We start from the raw sequence: 21,272 nt of genomic DNA, 5'->3' as shown, positions 1-21,272 counted from the left end.
GGACTTGCATATGAAGGCATGCTAAAGATAGCAGATTGATAGTGGCCGCCATAGACCCCAACCCCGGCAGTACCACTTATGCTGTCAGAGACTGAGCTTGTAGAATGTAAAGAACATGCAGCTTCAGGCTGTGAATCCTGTCTGGAGTAAGAAAAACGTTTGTTTGGATAGTGTCTAATTGAGCCCCAATGAAGTCTAAGGTCAGAACTGGGGTCAGCAATGACTTGCTGAGATTGACTGTGAAGCCCAACCTCTGTGCTAGGAGAAGGAAGTAATCCCTGGCTTGGAAAAACTGATGCTTGGAAGGGGCAGAGAGGAGTCAATCATCCAGTTAAGGGAAAACCTGAATACCCTGAAGCCCCATGTGAGCTGCTACTACTGCCATCACCTTGGTGAACACCCTGGGGGATGTGGTGAGACCAAAGGGAAGGGCCCTGAACTGATAATGATTGGCTTCTAGCAGGAAGTGGAGGAACCTCCGGGAGTGCCTGTCCATCTTGCTATGTTAGTACGTGTCCTGGAGGTTGATCGAGAACATCCAGTCATTTGCTGCAGGAAAGGCAGGATGGACTGAAGTGTGACCATCCGCCTTGGCAACTGACAGGTTCAAGGTGGATAGATCCAAAATGGATCTTGGGTCCACCATTTTCTTTGGCACTAAAAAGAGCCTGTAATAAATGCCTGATCCGGACTGGTCGAGGGGGACAGTTTGGATGACTCTTTTTATTATTAGCTTTTCTATTTCTAGAGCTGCTTCCTTCCTTTGCATGGGAGGGATGTCCAGTAGGTATTTTGGATGAAGGGGTGGTTCAAGGAATGGAATTGAATAACCCCTGGATATGATCTGCATCACCCAATGATCTGTTGTTATGGACTCCCATTCTGTTGGGTGTAGTGATAACCGGCCCCCAACTGCCTCCAGAGAACAGCAGTTGGACAGCCCTTCAAGGCTGCTGCCTGGGTCTGTCCGAGAACGGTTCTCAAGACCCGTAATTTCTCAGACCCCTCTGGCTCCAGGACGGCATCTATCATAACCCCCTCTGCCTCTGGGGGATGGTAAGTCCTGAGTGTCTCAGGAAAATGCCTGAGACTTCCAGAACAGCATCTTCTTAGCCCCTCGCTGATTCCTAGAAAAAGATCTTTGAGGGGAGGAGAAGCGGATCCCGACAACAGACCATGTCTTCCCATCCTTCTCACTCTGGACTAAAGTATCACGTACCAACTTCCCAAACAGGGAAGAACTATTGTACAGGGCATTGGTGAACAATGCCTTAAAGGCTTCCGAGAACTGACATAGCCGGAACCAGGCGTGTTGCCCAATGGCAACACGTGCACTGGCATCCCTAGCAGCTCCTCCGGCAGCATGACAAAAGAGACCCATGGATGTGTTAGTGACTGACTTCAGAGTGGCCATTCAAGCAGTAAATTATTTCTTGTCTCCCGCCAACATGGACTCAGGGGTCGACTCAGCAATCTCCTTTACTAGGTCTCACTGCAGCTGAATCACATGAGCCATGTAATTCAGCGCTCTTACTGAGAAGGTGGCTGAAGCGTACACCTGTTTCCCGAATCAATCCATCATCCTTGACTCTCGGTCAGGAGGATGGACAAAAGAGCTCTCCTGAGTGAGCTCTTTTTTAGTGGCAGCTGCCACCACCATAGCATCAACCGGGTACCCTTTGGTTCCAATACGTCCTATCTGAAGGGAGACTAAGAACTTTGTCCAGGTGCTTTGTGATGGGCTCCACATTGTCCATTTCCTTTCATGCCTGAGATGTTATAAGATCCACTAAGGGATCTGCGGGAGGGGACACCCAGGAAGTAGAAGGGCCTGCGCGGAATGTCTCTAGGAACACTGATTCGTCCAGGGTTGGTTTTGGGCAGACCACCCTACCCTTTTGAGGGAGGAGTTCCATGATGTCTCCAAAGGAGACATCCTCAGGGGTGACCAGGGGGAACCTTCCCCTTCCTCTAAATCAGCATCTTCGGTAAGGTACTTGGGAGGGGAGTCCAAGTGCCTCCTTTTGCACGTCCTTTTGCAAGGGATTTCCTCACTGGGAATCTCTGGGGTGGACTTGCGAACATCCTGCTGTTCCCAAGTGGGAGCTTCCTGAGGCAAAATGGTGGCAGGTTGTCCATGAGATGGAAGGATGGTCAGGGCCATACCCAAAACAGAGGGAGTCGGGGCAGATTCCAAGGATGAGATGGTCAAGGGTCTTGATGACTTTGAGAGAACCCTCTCCACCATGTCAAAGAGAGAAGGAGAACGGACACACTGAGAAGTGCCAGTAGGAGCTGTCCCCCTCTGACCCAACGGCGGAGTCAGCACCGAGACACCAGGAGCCAAGATGCCGAGGGGAAGACTGCACTTGACAAACTCACATCTGACAGCAACTCCTCAGCTCCGACGCTGAGGCTATGACTCTGAGAGCTTGGAACTGACCCGGTCGGATCTGACATGCTCAAGGCAATGGCCAGCATCGAGGTACAAGGTACTATCGGCGCTGAACCCTTGACCCCGAGGGTCCACAGATCCAAGGGCTCTGAAACCAAAGGTCAGATTGGAGAAGGAGTAATTGGGGTAAAGAAAGATTGCAAGCTCCCCGCTCTGGAGGGAGAGGGGGCAGGCAAGACTCCCATCTGGATTTGCGTGCAGATGAACTTCCACATCATCCCATCCATCTCTGCTTCACTAAGGCTGCAGGTGGAGCAGGAGGAGGAGGTTACTGACACTGGTCTGGAGTGCCAGTAATGGGAAACCTAAATTGGAGACCAGATCCGGGACTCCTCCGGCTCAGGGGAAAACCTGGGAGAGTGGAATCGGGGAGATCCTGGCCTGGTCGCTGGCCTGGTTTTTGGTGGAGGCCCTGTCAGAGCTGAGTTGTCAGGCTACCGCTTCTTAGGTCTATCTTTTTTTGGCTTCTCCCTTTCCCCAGACCTCTTGGTGGGAGTTTGAGTCCCAGTGGCTGGAGAAGGGGTAGAAGCTGAAGCCGATGTAGAAGCAGGTGGTGCAGGGGCTACCGTCTCCGAGGAGGGAAGTAAGCCCTAAAAAATAAGCTTATCCCTCCTGTCCTTGAGTGCCCGTGGGTTAAACCCTACATAGACAGGACAAGGGGGTAAGCAGATGAGCAGCCCCCAGACATACCATGCAGATAGTGTGGCCATTGGCTGGGGAGAGCTTATGGCCACACTCTGTGCACTTCCTAAAAACTGGTTTTGGGGTATCAGCCATACTCCCAAGACAGGCCCACAAGACCCGACACCCCCCCCCCACACACACACACACACACAAACCCTACTGAAATGAAACAGAAAGGAGAAGAGTTTTTTTTTTTTTTCCTGACAACTAAACGTGGGTGGGGAGGTAGAAAGTAGAGATATAGTAGAAAGATTAAAGATAGAGAAAAAGGCCCAAAAATGACACACTTACCCAGAAAAAAATGCTCAGAGCTCAGACCATGATGCTTACTTTTCAGTGGTAAACGAGATCTGGGGGAGGAAGGTGACATGTGGCATTATGGGTAAGGGGAGGGGCTGGGAGCTCGGATCAGATGCTAGTTATGTGGCCGAGTCAGATCTGATATGGATCCATAACCTATAGGTTGAAGAGCAAATTAAGTCAACTACTTCAGATCTAATATTAAAAACAGCTCTGACATCTCGGAAAACAGTTGAAGCTAAAAAAAACAATTTGCTCTTCTTGTTTTAAGTTACAGTGTTGGTGTGAGTGACTGGCCCCAAGAGGTATTGCATCAGCTGGACAGAAAACCAAGAAAAGTGCTTCACACTTATCAGTGTATATCAATATTATACATCCCCTTGCTTTGAAGGCAGTATGGGCCTACTTGAAATTGATTACATGTACAGATCTGCTTATCATGGGACTGCATATATATCTGCTGACATTGTCAGATCCAACCACAGTGAAAGTTTTAAAACATGAGGAGAAATAAGATGACCTCTCTGCTAAGTTTAGAAGAAGCAGTCAGGAATCAAGCTGGAATTGAAATCAAACCAGAAGTAGATAAAATTCAGGCAGCAATTGAATGTGCCAAAAAACAAAACAAAAAAAGAATATAAGGAGAAGGATCAGATGAGATATAAAGAAATATAGAAAAGCCATAAATATACTGCCAAGTAAAGAAAACTTGTGGAACAACCTCATATTGATCAGGATTTGATGCAGGAATGGTTAAGGAGTTGTGAATTTAAACCAAAATATGAAAGGTTAATATTGGCGGCCCAAGATAGAGGACTACGTACAAGGTTTACAAAGTCCATTGAACATGTGGGAGAAACAGGCAAATGCAGGTTCTGTAAAACCAAACTGGAAACAGTCGCACATCCTGTTGATGGGTGTGACACATTAATAGCAGAGGGCCTGTATACGGCATAATAATATGGCAGTATTGTTGACTCACAGCAAAACGTTGTCCGTTCGATTCTCAGCTAAAGTGTCTTCTGTGTGGAGACATGCGTGAAGGGGCGTACCTTCATTGAAGGTTGTGCATCAGAGCTGGTAATTCGGCACGTAAAAATCTTCTACCAATCATTAGCGGACCGGAGTTCTGCTGTGGCGACCCCTAACCGGGAAAAAGCCGAAAGACACAAACAAACTGTTGCATTTGGGATTGTGCAAACACAACAGCATTGAAGTAGCTGAGAAGTAATGGAAACATTAGCCACAAAGCATTATACAGAATGATAAAGTTTATATCACACGGGATCACCCATTAGCAACAGTTCAAAAAACAGATGCGAGAAAAAGAGCTATAACAGTCCATGAAAAGAAGAAAAAAAGTAGCATTGTACACTGAAATTGTTACAACCAGTGATTACAGTGTCTTGCATAGAGAGAGACACAAAGCCATAAAATACCAGGATTTGCAGGCAGAAATGACAGCAATGTGTAAGAAAGAAACCCAGATAGTACCAACAGAAGTAGAAGAAATGGGTCTCATAAAAACAAACAAAAAAATTAGTCTTACTTAGATATGTTACCGATACATGTAACTCCACATGAATTGCAGAAGGAGTTGGGCATTTTACAAGCTAACATCAAAGACTGAAACAATACTAATTTCATAAACTTTAATCATACCCTGATTTAAGACTGGGGTCCAGTCCCATCATGGTATTAGAAACCCAAAACACTTGAAAAAATTAAGCCATAACACCAATATCATCTCTTCTCATCTCTAGAGAAAATCCTGACTACTCCTTTCCTCACTTCTGATTTCTCATTACAATTACTTTCTCCTACTCTCATGCAACTATCTTTCTTACTATTTCTATCTTCCTAATGTAATTTTTCTCTACTCTTAGAAGCATTTTTTTCACAAACACACAAAAGATTTTACTGCACCAATAACCTACTAACCTACTCCTATAATATAAACTCACTGCAGCTCATAAACTGATTCTCTGAATAAATATATCCATCTTATATGCATATCATGCATATTGTAGATGTGTGGATTCTTGTATACAATGTCTAATTTGTTTTTGTTTAATCTCTTTTGTTCATAATCTTATACTGTATATAGTTTTCCAGTTTTTGAAAATTCTTTTAGGGATTGTACAATATATGTAGCTTTTCTCCCCGGGCCTCTGCTGAAAAGGGTTTCATGTTGCATCTAGTCAGACTATCCCAGTAAACAAAGCCAAAATAAATAAATAAAAATAAATAAAATACTTCTCTCTCCCACATTTATTTCCTAACTAATGGTTTAATCTCAGACATGTTAAACATCATCTCTACCCCAGTCATCTTCTTAGACCGAAAAAAAAAAAATTTTGATAATGCCAATCATAATCCTATCCAAATCTAAAATTATTTTACCATCCAAAACCGTCATGATCTCTTCTGGCAGCAACACCTCCAACACTGAAACCATTTCTAATGGAGTACCCAAAAACTCATTCCTTGGGATGCCACTCTTCTCTTTGTTTATAAAGAGGCTTCTTTCTGCCCTACCTCAGCTTAACCTACTGTTCTACACAGATATTATTCTTACTCACACCCACAAAGATGCGGCCTCACTTGAAAAGACTATTCAAACAGTGTTTTGGAACTGGGTATCAACTAAAATCCTATTTGTAAATACTGAAAAAAAATATTCATGGGTTCCCCTCTCCCAACCTTAAAAGACCTCAGTGGGACACTCCTACCTTCAGTGCAAGAGATGTTAAACTGAGGCCCCATCTGCTTGAGTTTGTAGTAACTGAGGTGGATATAAAAGATCCTATGGCACCTATTGAAAAGAGTAGGGAAGTCTTGGTTGGTCAATTTTCCCTAGTAGTATAAATATCTACTCATGTCCCCTCCCCCCCTGCAAGAGGGTCCCTGTTAAATGAATGAAAGTTACAAATCCCGAACGCTCACAAGAGCAAAAATGCCACAACTCAAAAAAGGTTATTGTTGGGGGTGCCCCCCCCCCCTGCTAAATATATATTCCAGCTCCGAGATCGCAATACAGTGAAGAAAGGGCAAATATCCCGATCTTCACTGTACTGAGATGAAAAAAAAAGCAACTTCGAGTTGCGGCATTTTCGCTCATGTAAACGTTCAGGATTTGTAACTTTCGTTCATTTAATAGGGACCCTAAAAAGAGGCTATCAGCATAGCGGGACTAACCCAGTACACAAAGCATAAATATATATAATAAAATACGTCTTCATAAATGAGTTCTGGTGTCATATGTTCCAATGTTTTGCATGTAAGGCTGGTGAGACTGATGGTACTACAACTACCCGGGACTATAGAAGGGCCACTGTCATTTAAATGCACATAAATTCAGTTAGCTGATACAGTAATAGTCTTGTTTTCCTGCTTAAGGAAACGGAACTGTTGGAGGTTACGCCATAGATGCTTTCTTATTCTGCAATGACTTGTCTACGTACATCCTAAATAAGCAGTTTTATTGAAGACATCCAAATTATCACAAGAAACTGGAACATCATTTTCATGAGCACACCAGATTCCAAACTTTGTGGTACAAGCTAGCAAAAAAGATTAGTGAGATGTTTAACACTAATTTTTTCAAAGCTTTGGAGGGACGTCTGATGATGGTGGCATAGAGTTAAGATGTACTTTTCCCTGTCTGCCTAAGGGAACCCTGCACATCAACAAAAGTAAACACTCTCACTGGATCTCAGTGGGCTAATTCTGCAATGGTGCTGAAGTTAAACAACTTAATTAATACAATCAGCAAAAGAAGTCACAGTAACCCTGCTAAAAATGATTTTATAACAAAATTAACTTCTGGACAACACATGGAGAAAATCTTCAGTGGGAAGGTCAATCAGAGAACAGTGGATTACAAGCTGACAATACAAAAATGACAGAGATCCAAGAGAAGTTAGATAAAATCTACACTGAAATACTCAAAGAATGAATTCTAGCTATACTATGTTAAGAAGACGGATCAGAAAAAGCAAGACATAGAAACAGCACTTTCGGCCCAATTGGATGAGATCGAGCAGCTTCCTAAAAAAGGAGATGAGCACAAATTACATCTGGCAGAGTTAGGGAAGGCCGAAGAAGAAATGAAGGAGAAACTTTCAAAAATGGAAAAAAGAGAAAGATGGGATAATTTATGATTCTCAAATATCCCAGAGGGAGTGCAGGGAAAGGACTGCTGCCTACAATGATAGATCAGCTTGAGAACTGGACAGGTACTCAGCATGAAGTCATCAAGCTAGACATGGTGCACAGGGTATACTATTCGGCAGGTTAGCAAACCCAATTCCTCAGACCAATTATTGTGAAGGTACAGACATATAGCCTAAAACAGCAGTTCCTGGTAGAATTATGGAAGAAAGGGAAAGTACTAAAAATAGGAGATGCAAGAATTTACATGGATCAGGACTATTCTTTAGGTACCAGAATAAGACGAAACAGATTTAAACTGCATATTAATACCTGCAGAGCACTACAGCTCCTTTCAAGTTACTTTTCCCAGCTGTGTTCAAGATATTCCTGCCTACAAGAGCGATAACATTTATAGACCCAGAGGAGGTGATGACAGAACTGAAAAGATATAGAGACTTCTGTGACACCCGTGCACTGGCCCAGTAATCAAGGAGCCTCAGTCCTCACAACTAGCACCAGTGAGGGGTGTGCACATTGGGAAGGATAAAAAGTACACACACAGTAAAGTACATTTTCCCTTAAGAGCACACAGAGATCACAGTCAGTCTGGGGCTGGTTTCTCCCTTTCTCTCCAGATCCCCAATAAGACTCCCCACTGGCACAGCTATAGGGTACCGATCTCAGCCTAGTAGTCAAGCTAAAACCTCCAGCACCCTCTCTGTCCAACCAGTGCTTCATGTCATTGCCCAAGTAGCTCACACACACACACACATACACCCCCCACACACAAACACTTTGAGATATGAGTTATATACAAATTTACAGACACTCCTGGGGAAAACTGGCACATGTTCTCCAGTTATGCCCTATTCTCTCCAAAATATAAGGTAGAAAGCACTGCCACCAACCACTAATATCAGCTACTATAAGGCTCTTCCCAAAGGGGGACCAATTCCACTGTGTGATATTACTGTTATCCAAATAGTAAGTGTGACCCAGGGCTAAAGCTATTGGAGTGGCTTGGACAGTATTACCAAATACATGCAATGTACTCTAAGAGCTTAAATTACCTTTACACAAAGCAGCCACAGTTGAAAGGTGTAAAAGTATTTAATAATAAATAATAAAAACACAAGACAAATCTTATTACTTCAACACAATGACATAACAGAGTTCAGAGATCACAGGAAAATGCTTTAAAATAATACTGTAGAATAGTTTGATATAAATATAGAAAACAGCTAGACTAATCTGGCTATTTCTACCTATCTCAAAGAGAAATCACTGTTCTAAATAAACATCTTACATACAGAGCAAGCAACTGCTGGGGAGTGATGTTCTTCAGACAAAATCAAGGTGACCATTTTGTTACAGAACCTAAACTGGGACATTTGAGGGCCACCCTGGGAAGCCAGGTCTGCAATCCCATTCTCCCAGCCCCCATGGGACTGCAGATAGGTCAGCCATGTCATCTCGCACCGGGGCAGGCAGGGTGGCCTTCCGTCCTTCACCAGGCACTGTGGGTATGCCACTCTGCGAATAGCACCACCCAGGAGGCTTGAAGCGATGCACATTCGTCAGCCCCTGGCACCATGGGGGTGAGAGACTGAGATGAGCCGCAAAAAGTGCAGAGATGGGGGTCCCCAGGGCCATCTTCCCGGTGAGTTTGAAAGTCCTAGCTACAAGGCAAAGTGGAGAACTTGTATCACGGAAATCTGGATGAGGGACTGTCTGAGGCTTCGTGGCCCAGTAGAGTTCCATGAGGCTGGGAAGATCCCCTGAGAGGCTCCAAGAGCATGCATGACACTGCATGATTTGGCAGCAATTAGGAGATATGTAACCCTAGAAAAGAGCTCTCTCTCTCTCCTGGGTAGAAGTGGAACTCCAGAGGGGGTCAGTCCCGATGGAAGTCTAGAAGGGAGAGACAGGTGGAAAGTGACTGGTATAGGACAGCTCTCGCCTGGGTGAGGGAGTACAGACCATGCCCCCTCTGGGATGGAAGTCTGGAAGGGGGAGAGAGGCAAATAGTGGCAGGGTTGGGTGAGCTCCTGCCTAGGTGAGGGGGGTCAGGCAGAGCTCCCACAACAGAAGTCCTTAAGGGAGCACTAAGGGGGAACAGCAGTGGGTCCTGGAGAGCTCCTGCCTGGGTGAGTCGGGTCAGGCACAGCCCCCCATGATGGAAGTCCTTAAAGGAGCAACTGCCAGACAGTCGGGGGCTTGGAGAGCACCTGCCTGGGTGAGTGGGGTCATGCAGAGCTCCCCATGATGGAAGTACTTGATGAAGCACCAGGGTGGATGGTAGAGGGGCCTAGAGAGCTCCTGCCGGGGAGAAGGCATCCAACTTCACCCCACAGCCAACAGCATCCTTGAAAAATCTCAAAGTCTCCAGAGCTGCTCTGGATGGGAAAGCAGGGTGACTCTGAAGCCTTCATGAGAGTGGATCTGCCCCTCAGTGGCTGAGGGGAGTTCCAGAGGAGCAGAGGGTAATCAGAGTGAAGCTCCCCTGAGATGGTCCGAGGGCATTAGCGATCCAGCATGATTTGGCAGCCTGCAAGATACATGCAGGTGGCGGAGTCCCCTGACATGGGGGAGGCCACAGCTGGGGAAGGTCTCTTGGCCAAGTCGAAGGGGAGGACTGTAGGGTTTGACCCTGATAGAAATCAGTGTGGGAGTGTCAGGCAGATGGGTGTAGGGCCTGGAGAGCTCCTGCCTGGGTGAGTGGGGTCAAGCAGAACCCCCCATGACAGAAGTCCTTGAAGGAATGACTGACTGATGCTGGCAGGTCCTGGAAGGCTCCTGCCAGGTCAAATCGATCTTACCCCACACCAAATGGCATCCCTGAAAAATCGCAAAGTCCCCAGAGCTGCTTAGGATGGGAAAGCAGGGGGGACTGGCCACTCTGGGAAGCCATCACCATTCAGAATGAGTGGTCTAAACTGGAACATTTCTGTGTCCCAAAGACAATGTTTGTTATTCTGGGACAGAGGCTTCCAAACTGGGACTGTCCTGGAAAAAACTGGGACCATTGATCACCTTAGACAAAATCCAAAATGCTCTATCTTTCTCTCTGAGAAAGTCTTAAATTGATAACACAGTACAGCTGAGTCATTTTAGATTACATCATTCTTAACAGCTCTGATTTAGATTCCCAGGCTAACAGAAACTCAGAATTTACATTTCTTTTTGTAATTTACACCTGCGGGAAGCCACAGCAATAAAGGACATTTTACATGTACAATCTAGTAATTAACTCTTGTCCTAGGACAATAGAAAGAATTCCTTAGTCCATACATTCTGTCTCCGAGCTTGGGATCAAACAGTCATACAATGTTTGACTTATCAGCTTTCTTCCAGCAGAATGCACTGTGGTTACATTTTTGAAGCTCAGCACAACATATAGTTTAATCCAAACATATAGTTCTCTTTACATTTGTAAACCAACCCTGTGGATTATATTAATATTTACAAATGAGATAGAATTATTTGCAAAATTCCATCTATCTAGGCTGGCAACCTTCACATATCCCCCCTCCCGGAGACCTCAAGCTAGGTTTCAAATGACCCTTGAGAGGGTTAGGTCTATATGAATATACCCTACCCCATTCTCTGCCTTGAGAGCCTTTCTGTGTTGGTGTTGCAAACTCCACTGTGGTGCTGCACTGACATATCATATGCTTGCAACCCTAGGCTCCATCTTAGCAACTTGGCAGTTTGCTCAGTGTAACCATGTTAGGGGGATTATGATCTGTAACTACTGTGAATTTTCTTCCATACAGATAAGGCTGAAGTTTCTGCAGTGCCCACACTATGGCTAGACACTCCTTTTCTACAGCTGCATAGCATTCCTCCCTGGGTTGCAGCCTATGACCGAGATAAACCACTGGGCGCTCTTCACCCTCCGAAGAAATCTGGCTAAGTACAGCCCCCACCCCATGGTTCGAAGCATCCAGCTGCACAACAAATTCTTTGCTGTAATCTGGACTGGCTAACACAGGGGGTCTTCCAAAAGCTTCTTTAAGCTTCTGGAATGCCTGCTCACATGCTGTGGTCCACACTACCTTATCTGGCCTGTTTTTCCTTGTCAGGTCTATGAGGGGAGCAGCTATGGCACTATAACTGTGGACGGACATTCTGTAGTAGCTTGCTGTCCCTAAGAATGCCCTCACCTGCTTTTTGGTAACAAGTGCAGGCCATGTGTGAATGGCTTTCACTTTGGCAGGTTCTGGCCTGATCTTACCAATCCCCACTCTATGTCCCAGGAAGGAAACCTCTACCATGTCCACCTGACATTTGCTCACCTTAATGGTCAACCCTGCCCTTTGTAGTCTGCTAAGCACCTCCCTGACATGTTGAAGGTGCTCTTGTCTGGAATGTCTGTAGATGGCAATATCATATAGGTAAGCAAGGGCAAACCCTCCTGCTAGGATATGATCTACCAGCCTCTAGAAAGTTGTGGGGCATGTTTCATCTCAAAGGGCATCATTGTGAACTCATACAAGCCAAAAGAAGTCACAAAGGCTGATCTCTCTCCAGCACTGGGAGTCAAGGGCATCTGCCAGTAACCCTTGGTAAGATCAATGGTGGTAAGATACTTAGCCCCACCCAGCTGCTCTATGGCTTCATCTGTCCTAGTTATGGGGTAAGCATCTGACTCTGTGTGACTATTTAATTTCCTGTAGTCCACACAGAACTTGGTGCTGTCATCCTTCTTTGGCACCAGCACCACTGGGGAGGCCCAGGGACTGTTGGAATCTTGAATTACCCCTAGTTCCAACATTTCCTGTATCTCCTCCCTCAGGAGTCTGTTTGACTGAGGCACCCTGTAAGGGGCGTGCCTAAAAGGCCTTTGGGGTCCTGTATCCACCTAGTGCTGCACCAGGTGGGTACAGCCTGGTTTCCCAGTGAACATGTCCCCAAACTCCTGTAACACTGCTCGGATTTCTCGAACCTGGGTAGGAGATAGCTGCTGGGACATTGCTACCCCTTCCACTGTGGTGTCAGTCCGAGCCTCACTGAGGAGATCAGTCACCAGATCTCCCTCAGGCTCCTCCTGCAATCCACTGCAAATACTCAGCACAAGGGCCTTCCTATCATGGTAAGGTTTCATCATGTCAACATGGTATAATTTGCGCTCCTGCCTCTTGCCTAGCAGTTCCACCATGTAGTTAACATCACTTACCTTTCTAACCTTGTATGGTCCCTCCCAAGCTGCTTGCAACTTGTTGTGTCTGACAGGAATGAGAATCATTACCTGCTGCCCTATAGCATACTGTCTAGCTCGAGCATTCCTGTCATACCATACCTTTTTCTGTTGTTGGGCTTCTGCCAGGTTCTCCTGGGCCAAGCCCATGAGTTCCCTGAGCCTTGTCCTGAGATTTAGGACATATGCCACAACAGACTCCTTGTGAGATTCACACTCACTTTCCCATGCATCACAAATTAAATCTAGAGGCCCCCTCACTCTATGCCCATACAGTAACTCAAAGGGTGAAAAGCCTGTGGATTCCTGGGGAATAAGCAAACAGATGGGGCAAATATTTGTACCACTACCTCTTAAACTGGTCTGCAAATGACTGTAGCATGGACTTGATTGCAGAGTTTAACCTATTAACAAGACCATTAGTCTGGGGATGGTAGGGGTGGTCTTTAGGTGCTTCACCCCACAGTACTTCCACAGACAAGCCAGCAGGTCTGACATAAAATTGGCACCTCTGTCAGTCAGTATTTCTTTTGAGAAACCTACCCTACTGGAAATCTCTAACAAGGCTTTGCAACCTTTTCTACCTAAATGGAGGACAAAGCCACTGCCTCAGGGTATCTTGTAGCATAATCTACTACCACTAGGATATACTTTTTCCCTGTGGAACTTGGGGTACTCAGAGGCCCACAATAGCCAGAGCTACCCTCTGAAATGGCTCCTCAATCACAGGTAAAGGCATCACAGGAGCTCTCACCTTGTCTTCTGCCTTGCCTCCCTTTTGGCACTGGTCACAGGTCCTGCAGTACCCTGTTACATTTCTGTAAATTCCAGGCCAAATGAAGTTCTGCATAATACATCTCTTTGTACGTTTTATGCCCATATGACCTACAAAGGGAATATCATGGGCTATGGCTAGAAGTGACAGAGGATAGGCTGTACGCTCTACCAACTGCTGTATTCTCTCACCTTCTAGCTCTCCCTCAGGGATCAACTCTATACAGTAACCCTTTGTCCCAGTATACAGAATCCTCCTTCCCTTGAGAATCAGGCGCCTCACTAGCTACCTGCCTCAGGCCTTGTAATGTAGGGTCTGAGAGCTGAGCCTGTCTCAGCTCTCTCTTTGTAACCCTTCCCAGCTCCCCTTCCACAGGAAGTCTGGCATCCTCTGACAGTAGTACCTCACTCTCAGCCTGGGTACTACTACTCATCTCTGCCCTTGCACTCACTCTGTCCAAGGAACCATCAGTACCCACAAGCAGCTGTGACTCACATCCAGTCTCACTGGTACAGAGTAGCTCCCTCCCTAAAGTAACCACATCACCAGTCCTGGTTGCAAGTATGTGGTCTGTCCAGGTCTCCTCCAGGCTACCAGACCCACATCCTTGTCTCAAAGCCTGACTGCATGTAACTGCATTAACACATGTTACTGCCTCATCAAAATCCTTCCCTATCAGGATATCTGCAGGATGGTAGTTTGGTACCCCTGTTGTCGTGAGACAACTTACTATTGGCATTTTGTCCTTCCCATTTACTGGCTCCCTCATCTTTTGTTCCCCACAATGCCTCCATGGACATCTATATGCCACATGGCCCCATTAGATGCATTCAAAACATTTAACCCTAGGTCCTGGACGTGTACCTGGACTAGTGGCTTCCCCTGCTACTGCCAGATTCTGTTGGGGCAGTCTGGGCTGCTCACCATGGGTTCCCTTAGACCCATGAGAAGCACTGTGTGTTCCTTTCTTGTGCAGGGATGCCCTGCTTGCTAGGTTGCTAGGTATAGGTCTCCCTTCTCCAACTCATCTGAAGTAGCACATTGTCTGTCAGCTAACCAGATCCTTATGTCCTCAGGCGAAGTGCTAAGGGCTTGTTTCCTCACCAAAAGGTCTGCCAGCCCTTCAAAGGTGGTGACCTGACATCCACTCACCAACCTATGAAAATAAGTGCTCAGTTCAGCAACATATTCCCACACACTTTCATCTGCCTTGCGTCTATGCTCATGAAACTTTTTCCTATAATTTTCAGGTGTTAGCTTATAAAATTTTAACAAACAATTCTTTACAGCATTAAAGTTAAAACAGTCAACTTTGGATAATTTGGAAAGTACATTTACAGCTTTACCATGGAGTAAGGGAGTCAGGAACTGTACCCAGAGCCTGTTTTCAAACCATCTCAAACATATGAATGAAATTATCAAAATTATCCCACTCTGTAAACTGTGGAAGAAAGTTACTGATCTTTTTTGCTTCTGGTGTCCGGTTACTCCCTTCCCCATTACCTCCATGACTCTGACGAAGAGTCAGCATCTCCTTTTCATGCTGCCTCTGCCTCTCCTACTCCACAGCTTCCATTTCCGAATGCCTGGCCTCCAACTTACGTCTCTTTAGCACCAGGTGGATTTAAGTCCTCTGCAGAAATGTTGAGCTGTCCAGTCTCTGAGTGCTGTACATCGCCATGACCAGTCTGATCGTCCTGACTGCTGTTTTCTGATGCAGCTGTGAACAAAGCTGCAATCATCTCTGTCTTAGTCAGGTTTCCATGCACCAGTCCTTTAGCCTGGCACATCTCAACTACCTGGCTCCTTGTCAGCTTGCCATACTCCTCTGCTGACATGCTTGCCTGCTCTCCCTGACTAACTAAGCTAACAAAAGAAATAAAACAATTGTGATCTGAACTCTGAATATTCACTGTGTGGCTGATTTAGAGTACAAAAACACCTTAAGTGATCACTGTACACAAGCTAAAGGAATTCACTATCCACACCACTACAAGCCAATTAGTATGTAATGTGGCTAACTTACCACTGTCAAACAATTAATATTTGATGTGGCTATCCCACAACTACCACCAATTAATATGTGATGCCTGTGCACTGTCCCAGTAATCAAGGTACCTCAATCCTCACCACTAGCACCAGTGAGGGGCGTGCACATTGGGAAGGATAACAAGTATACACACAGTAAAGTACAATTTCCCTTAAGAGCACACAGAGATCACAGTCAGTCTGGGGCTGGTTTCTCCCTTTCTCTCCAGATCCCCAATAAGACTCCCCACTGGCACAGCTAAAGGGTACAGATCTCAGCCTAGTAGTCAAGCTAAAACCTCCAGCACCCCCTATGTCCAACCAGTGCTTTGTGTCCCTGCCCAAGTAGCTGCCACACACACACACACACACACACACACACACACACACACACACACACACACACACACACACACACTTGGGATATGAGTTATACACAAATGCACAGACACTCCTGGTGAAAGCTGGCACAGGTTCTCCAGCTATGCCCCCTTCTCTCCATACTATAATGTAGAAATCACTGCCACTAATATCAGCTACTATAAGGCCCTTCCCAAAGGGTGACCAATTCCACGGTGTAATATTACTGTTATCCAAAGAGTAAGTGTGCCCAGGGCTAAAGCTACTGAAGTGGCTTGGACAATATCACCAAATACATGCAATGTACTCTAGGAGCTTAAATTACCTTTACACAAAACAGCTACAGTTGAAAGGTTTAAAAGTATTTAATAATAAATAAAAACACAAGACACATCGTATTACTTCAACACAATGACATAACAAAGATCAGAGATCACAGGAAAATGCTTTGAAATAATACTGTAGAATAGTCGGACATAAATATAGAAAACAGCTAGACTAATCTGGCTATTTCTATTTATCTCTAAGATAAATCACCGTTCTAAATAAATATCTTACTTAGAGGGCAAGCAAGTGCTGGGGAGTGATGTTCTTCAGACAAAATCCAAAATGCTCTATCTTTCTCTCTGAGACAGTCTTAAATTGATAACACAGTACCTCTGAGCCATTTCAGATTACATCATTCTTAACAGTTCTGATTGAGTTTCCCAGGCTAACAGAAACTCAGAATTTACATTTCTTTTTGTAATCTGCACCTGCAGGAAGCCACAGCAATAAAGGTAATTTTGCATGTAAAATCTAGTAATTAACTCTTGTCTTAAGACAACAGAAATAATTCCTTAGTCCAGACATCCTGTCTCTGAGCTTGAAATCAAACAGTCATACAATGCTTGACTTATCAGCTTTCTTCCAGTAGAGGGAACTGTGGTTAAATTTTTGAAGCTCAGTACAACATATAGTTTAATCATAACATATAGTCCTCTTTACATTTGTAAACCAAGTCTGTGGATTATATTAATATTTACAAATGACAGAATTATTTACAAAAACTTTCTAGCTAGTCTGGTAGCCTTCACAATGTCAAGCAGTATTTAGGCGGTGACTGAGCATCGAGAGAGTACTTCGGGAGAAGAGACAACCTCATCAGAGGGAGAAAAAGATATCTGGCCTAGAAAGCCTTTTCTGTTATTTAAGAAGAAGAAGATGTTAGGCAGCCCAATATGAAGAAACATTTTAAGGCCGTAAGGGAACGCCTTCAATCTTAATCTTCTGTTGAAACCTTTGCCATGCAAAGTGTGGACAATTGATTACAAATGCATTTTATTGCTATCCTATAAAGAGAAGCAATCAAAATACTGTCAATATAGCTAGGTGTCAGGACTGAAAACTGAAGATATTTGAAGAATTTATATAACCTGAATATGCTCCACCATGCCTAAGTTTCTTACAATGAAACTGAGAATATTATTTGTAAATGGTTTTACTGATGGACTATAGTACATGAAAATAAAAATATTATTAATCTAAAGACTTAAAATGACTGGAAAACTGAGGTATGCCATGAATATTTATAAACCAGTTAAGCACATGTCTGTTTATATTAAGTCTAGGGAGGAATCAATCAGAGATGTCAGTAGTAGCTAATCTACAGCACAATGGAAAATGGAAGGAATCAATGAACATTTGACAGACTCATGGGGAGGCAGATCCTTGTATAGTTTTATAATGTTTTGACAACAAAGGAAAAGCCTGAAACAAGGAGGAGGTTCTCCCTCCTTTTAAATTTTGTGGGTAAGTATTGTTTTAATTAACAGCCCAGAGCAGAGAAGCAGGATGCCCATCACTTTACTCTAACAGCAAGTGATTAGGATATCACATGGGAAGAGCTAACCCAATAGTAAAGCAGCTAGGAACAAAAGAGGCAGACCAGAAGTGTTTCAAGTGCACAGTCACAAGACATGAATTATATGATTTAATGGCAGTGCAAGTTGCTTTGGAGGAGGGAACTGCTTTAACTTACTTGGCCTGCAGGACTTTGGTCTACTGTGCAAAATGTTTATCAGACTTATAAGGAGAACATCAAAAGAGGAGCAAGTGGTAAGACTCTGTTTATTACTGGGTCATATGGGCAAGGAGGAAGGGAGTTAAGTGACTGGAGTCGGAGCACCACTGTAAGCAATAGCTCGCTCTTGCATTGATAAGGGAATATGAAAACATATGGTTTTATTGAAGGGGTAACTGCATATAGTTAATGTGCTTTTTGTGAAGGTAATTGGGAGTATTGTTGTCTATTATGTTATTGTTGCATTCACTAAAAATTGAAGAGAAAATGTTTGTGCAAGAGGATTACAAGAGGCACAATGTAGACAATGAACGAGTGAAACAAAACAGGAAGCACTTGGAAGGGAACATTAAGCAAGATTTCTTCAAACATTTATGTCCTCTCTCAATCCTAAGGTTTTCAGGCTTATCACTTCATTATAAATTATACATTCTCTTGATCACATCTGACATATTTAATGCTTGAGGTATGCCTTCTCACTATAGTAACAATAATTTTACTAAATGTGGGGAAGTTATGAAACAAGACATGTACAGCATTTCTCTGCATACTTACCTCAACATTTTCTGTGATATTTGGCAAAGCTGTTTTAAGTATGCAACCAAATATAATTAAATGTAAATCATGAATAATGAGTAGCACATGATCAGAAATAATTTCAAGCATTTGTTTATAAAACTTCAGTAAAACTTTAATCATTCATGAGATAAACCTTTTGTATGTGCTGCACAAGCATGTAAGCTCTTTAACCATTCTTTTAATTAAATCTGTGTTGATTTAATTGCCCATTGTGATTTGTTAACAAAATTTAAATCAAAATAAGCTGTGTTTCAACAGAGGAGCCAGGCAGGGGTGTCCTCTTACTTTATATTAAGAGCCAAGATGATAAGGGACTTGGAATACAAGGATATAATCGGTATGGTAATCAATAAAAGTTGGCTTTATTTGTAGCTAATATTATTTTGTACCTGATAAATCTAGAAAAAATCATCTCAGTGTTGTAGAACATTTTGAGACAGTTTCAAGTCTTTTCAGAATATAACATTAATGAAGATAAAACAAAGGCTATAGTGGTAATTAATAAACAATTGAAGGAATTTATCTGGAAGGGAAAGAGGGCAAGGGTTAAGTGGTATAAGTTGATCCTTCCAGTAGAATAAGGTGGTTTAGGTTTACCTTGTTTGAAAGGATATTTTAGAGCTACACATTGAAGTCTTATATACATAACACAATCAGAAAGGCATCAATCAAAGTGGAAAGAGATGATGATAGTGATCCAAGGAGGAAGTTCAATAAATATATATACATATATATACATATATATATAGAGAGAGAGAGAGAGAATGTGTGTGTGTGTGTGTGTGTGAGTGGGATTTTGGATGAAGATCCTTAGAGAGAATAACAACCATACAGAATATTATATTCATAAAGAACCAGAAAGTATTCTAAGAAATAAGCCATTATGAGAATGGAGAAAGGAGATTTTGCCAATAGGGATGTCTGCAAGCAGGGGTACACAAAATAGTCAAGAATGGGCTGGAATTTACTGAAGAAATCTGGCAAAGGAACCAAGACAATGGGAATAAATAACTCAAGTAGGAAAGGTAACAGAGTGGGATGAGGCCAAAAAGATGTCCACAAGTACTTATTTTCAGAGTATAGAAAAAGAGAAAGGAATAGGGGAATTTTAAGTGAATGACCTACTCTGGTAGAGTTTTTAGTTGAATCTAAAACAGGAACAGTTGTTAAAAAGGGATAATTACTAGGGCATACAAATATTGCATGATAACTATAAGAATCAATCAGAGGCTGTTAGAAAAGGTTACAAAGAAAGACTGAAAAAGCAATTTATAAGAAAACAATGGGAAGACATATGTATGTCTACCAAGAATGCAACCAAGTCCAGAAATTTTAGGATCTTTGCTTGGAAGTGTTTGCACAGGTATTTTATACCCCAAGTATACTTCAAATAATTTTTCCTCAGGTAGACAGCAAATGTTAGAAGTGTGATGGAGAAGAAAGTGGTAACTGGGGACATGTGTCTTGGGAGTGTAATGAGTTGGCAGAGTTTAAAAAATTCCTTCCAGAACACTCTATCAATAATATTGGGTGAGCAAATGTCTGTAAGTATGGAAATGATTAGTTTGAGCTGGGATAGAAGATCTGAATTGCCTAGACACAGTAAGGTCTTAATAAGTTTAATTTTGTTGGCTGCCAAGAAAAAGCAATTACTAGAAAATGGGAATCAAAGTCTGTACCAACTGTTACTTGAGGTATTGAATATTATAAAAGAGATAAAAAAATGGAAGAGTGAGCTTTAGAAAAGGGAAGGAGCGAATTACATACAAATAAATGAAAATTGTAGGAACCATGCGTGCATAATAATATTCAGGAGGAGGAGGGCATAGGTTTAAGGGAAAGCAGGAATTCAGCAATTTTTTGTAGTGTTGGATGGATGATAGTAGCAAAGAAAATATATATGATGTATATTATACTTAAATGGAAAAATGTTAAAATGGTTTGTTTTCTTTTCTGTTAATGTTTGCCTATGTCTTTGGTAATTTAATAAAGGTGTTAAAAGAGAATTTAAATCAAAAAGAAAATAAGGGGGAACCTACCAGTCTCTCGGAAGCACTGTGGTATTTTGTCTGCATATAACTTGCATTTATACTGGACATCCCAACGAATACATTTTTTGTGGTCTTTAATTGGCCGTTCAAAAACTGAAATGGGTTCCACTAGTGAGTATGTTTTCACAGCAGCATTTTGGTAAGTTCTCATCTCTTCAGAGTTTTCAGAGTTTTGATCCCACAGGTCTTTTGGTACAATCCATGCCCTTAGTATTACACTATGCACAGAAATCGAATGCTTCAGCAGACAGTCATCTCTGTAGACCAACATGCTGGGAAATGTTATTGGCACTCTAGCAGTCCTGTGGATGTGGAAATGTTTTTCACTCTTCCATCTCTTCTTGTATACTGGAACTCCAACTTGGAACTCTGATGATGCTAGAGCTTCCACATTAATAATACATGGTTTGGAACATAAATACCTCACAGACACTTCGGAGATATTACTAACAACATCAGGTTTATCTGTGAACTCGATGAACTCTTCATTATACTGCCAGTCTTCTTTAGATGGAATGGTAACTGTTGTGACATATCTGGTAAATGCGCAATAAGATGGCACCATTTGCTAAAAATAAAGAAAGTAAAATTATTTAAAGTTGGACAATAGGAAGTGTGTGAAT

At 43.1% G+C, this 21,272-nt stretch overlaps 1 protein-coding gene across 2 annotated transcripts in view; it reads right to left on the bottom strand.

Annotated features, from left to right (window-relative positions):
• The window catches only part of SEL1L3 (SEL1L family member 3), a 1,757,172-nt gene that overhangs the window by 1,435,627 nt on the left and 300,273 nt on the right, over window positions 1-21,272 (bottom strand). For both annotated transcript variants that reach the window (XM_044062158.1, XM_044062159.1), the window contains exon 2: window positions 20,638-21,217. In XM_044062158.1, coding sequence (XP_043918093.1) covers window positions 20,638-21,217 — 580 coding nt within the window. The remainder of the gene's footprint in view (window positions 1-20,637; window positions 21,218-21,272) is intronic.

The sequence above is a fragment of the Protopterus annectens genome, chromosome 2.part1 (genome assembly GCF_019279795.1).
Source record: "Protopterus annectens isolate FY-2018-M chromosome 2.part1, PAN1.0, whole genome shotgun sequence".
NCBI classification, from domain to species: domain Eukaryota; kingdom Metazoa; phylum Chordata; order Ceratodontiformes; family Protopteridae; genus Protopterus; species Protopterus annectens.
Note: the sequence above shows the minus strand (reverse complement) of the source record. Positions and strands in the feature narration are given on the sequence as shown.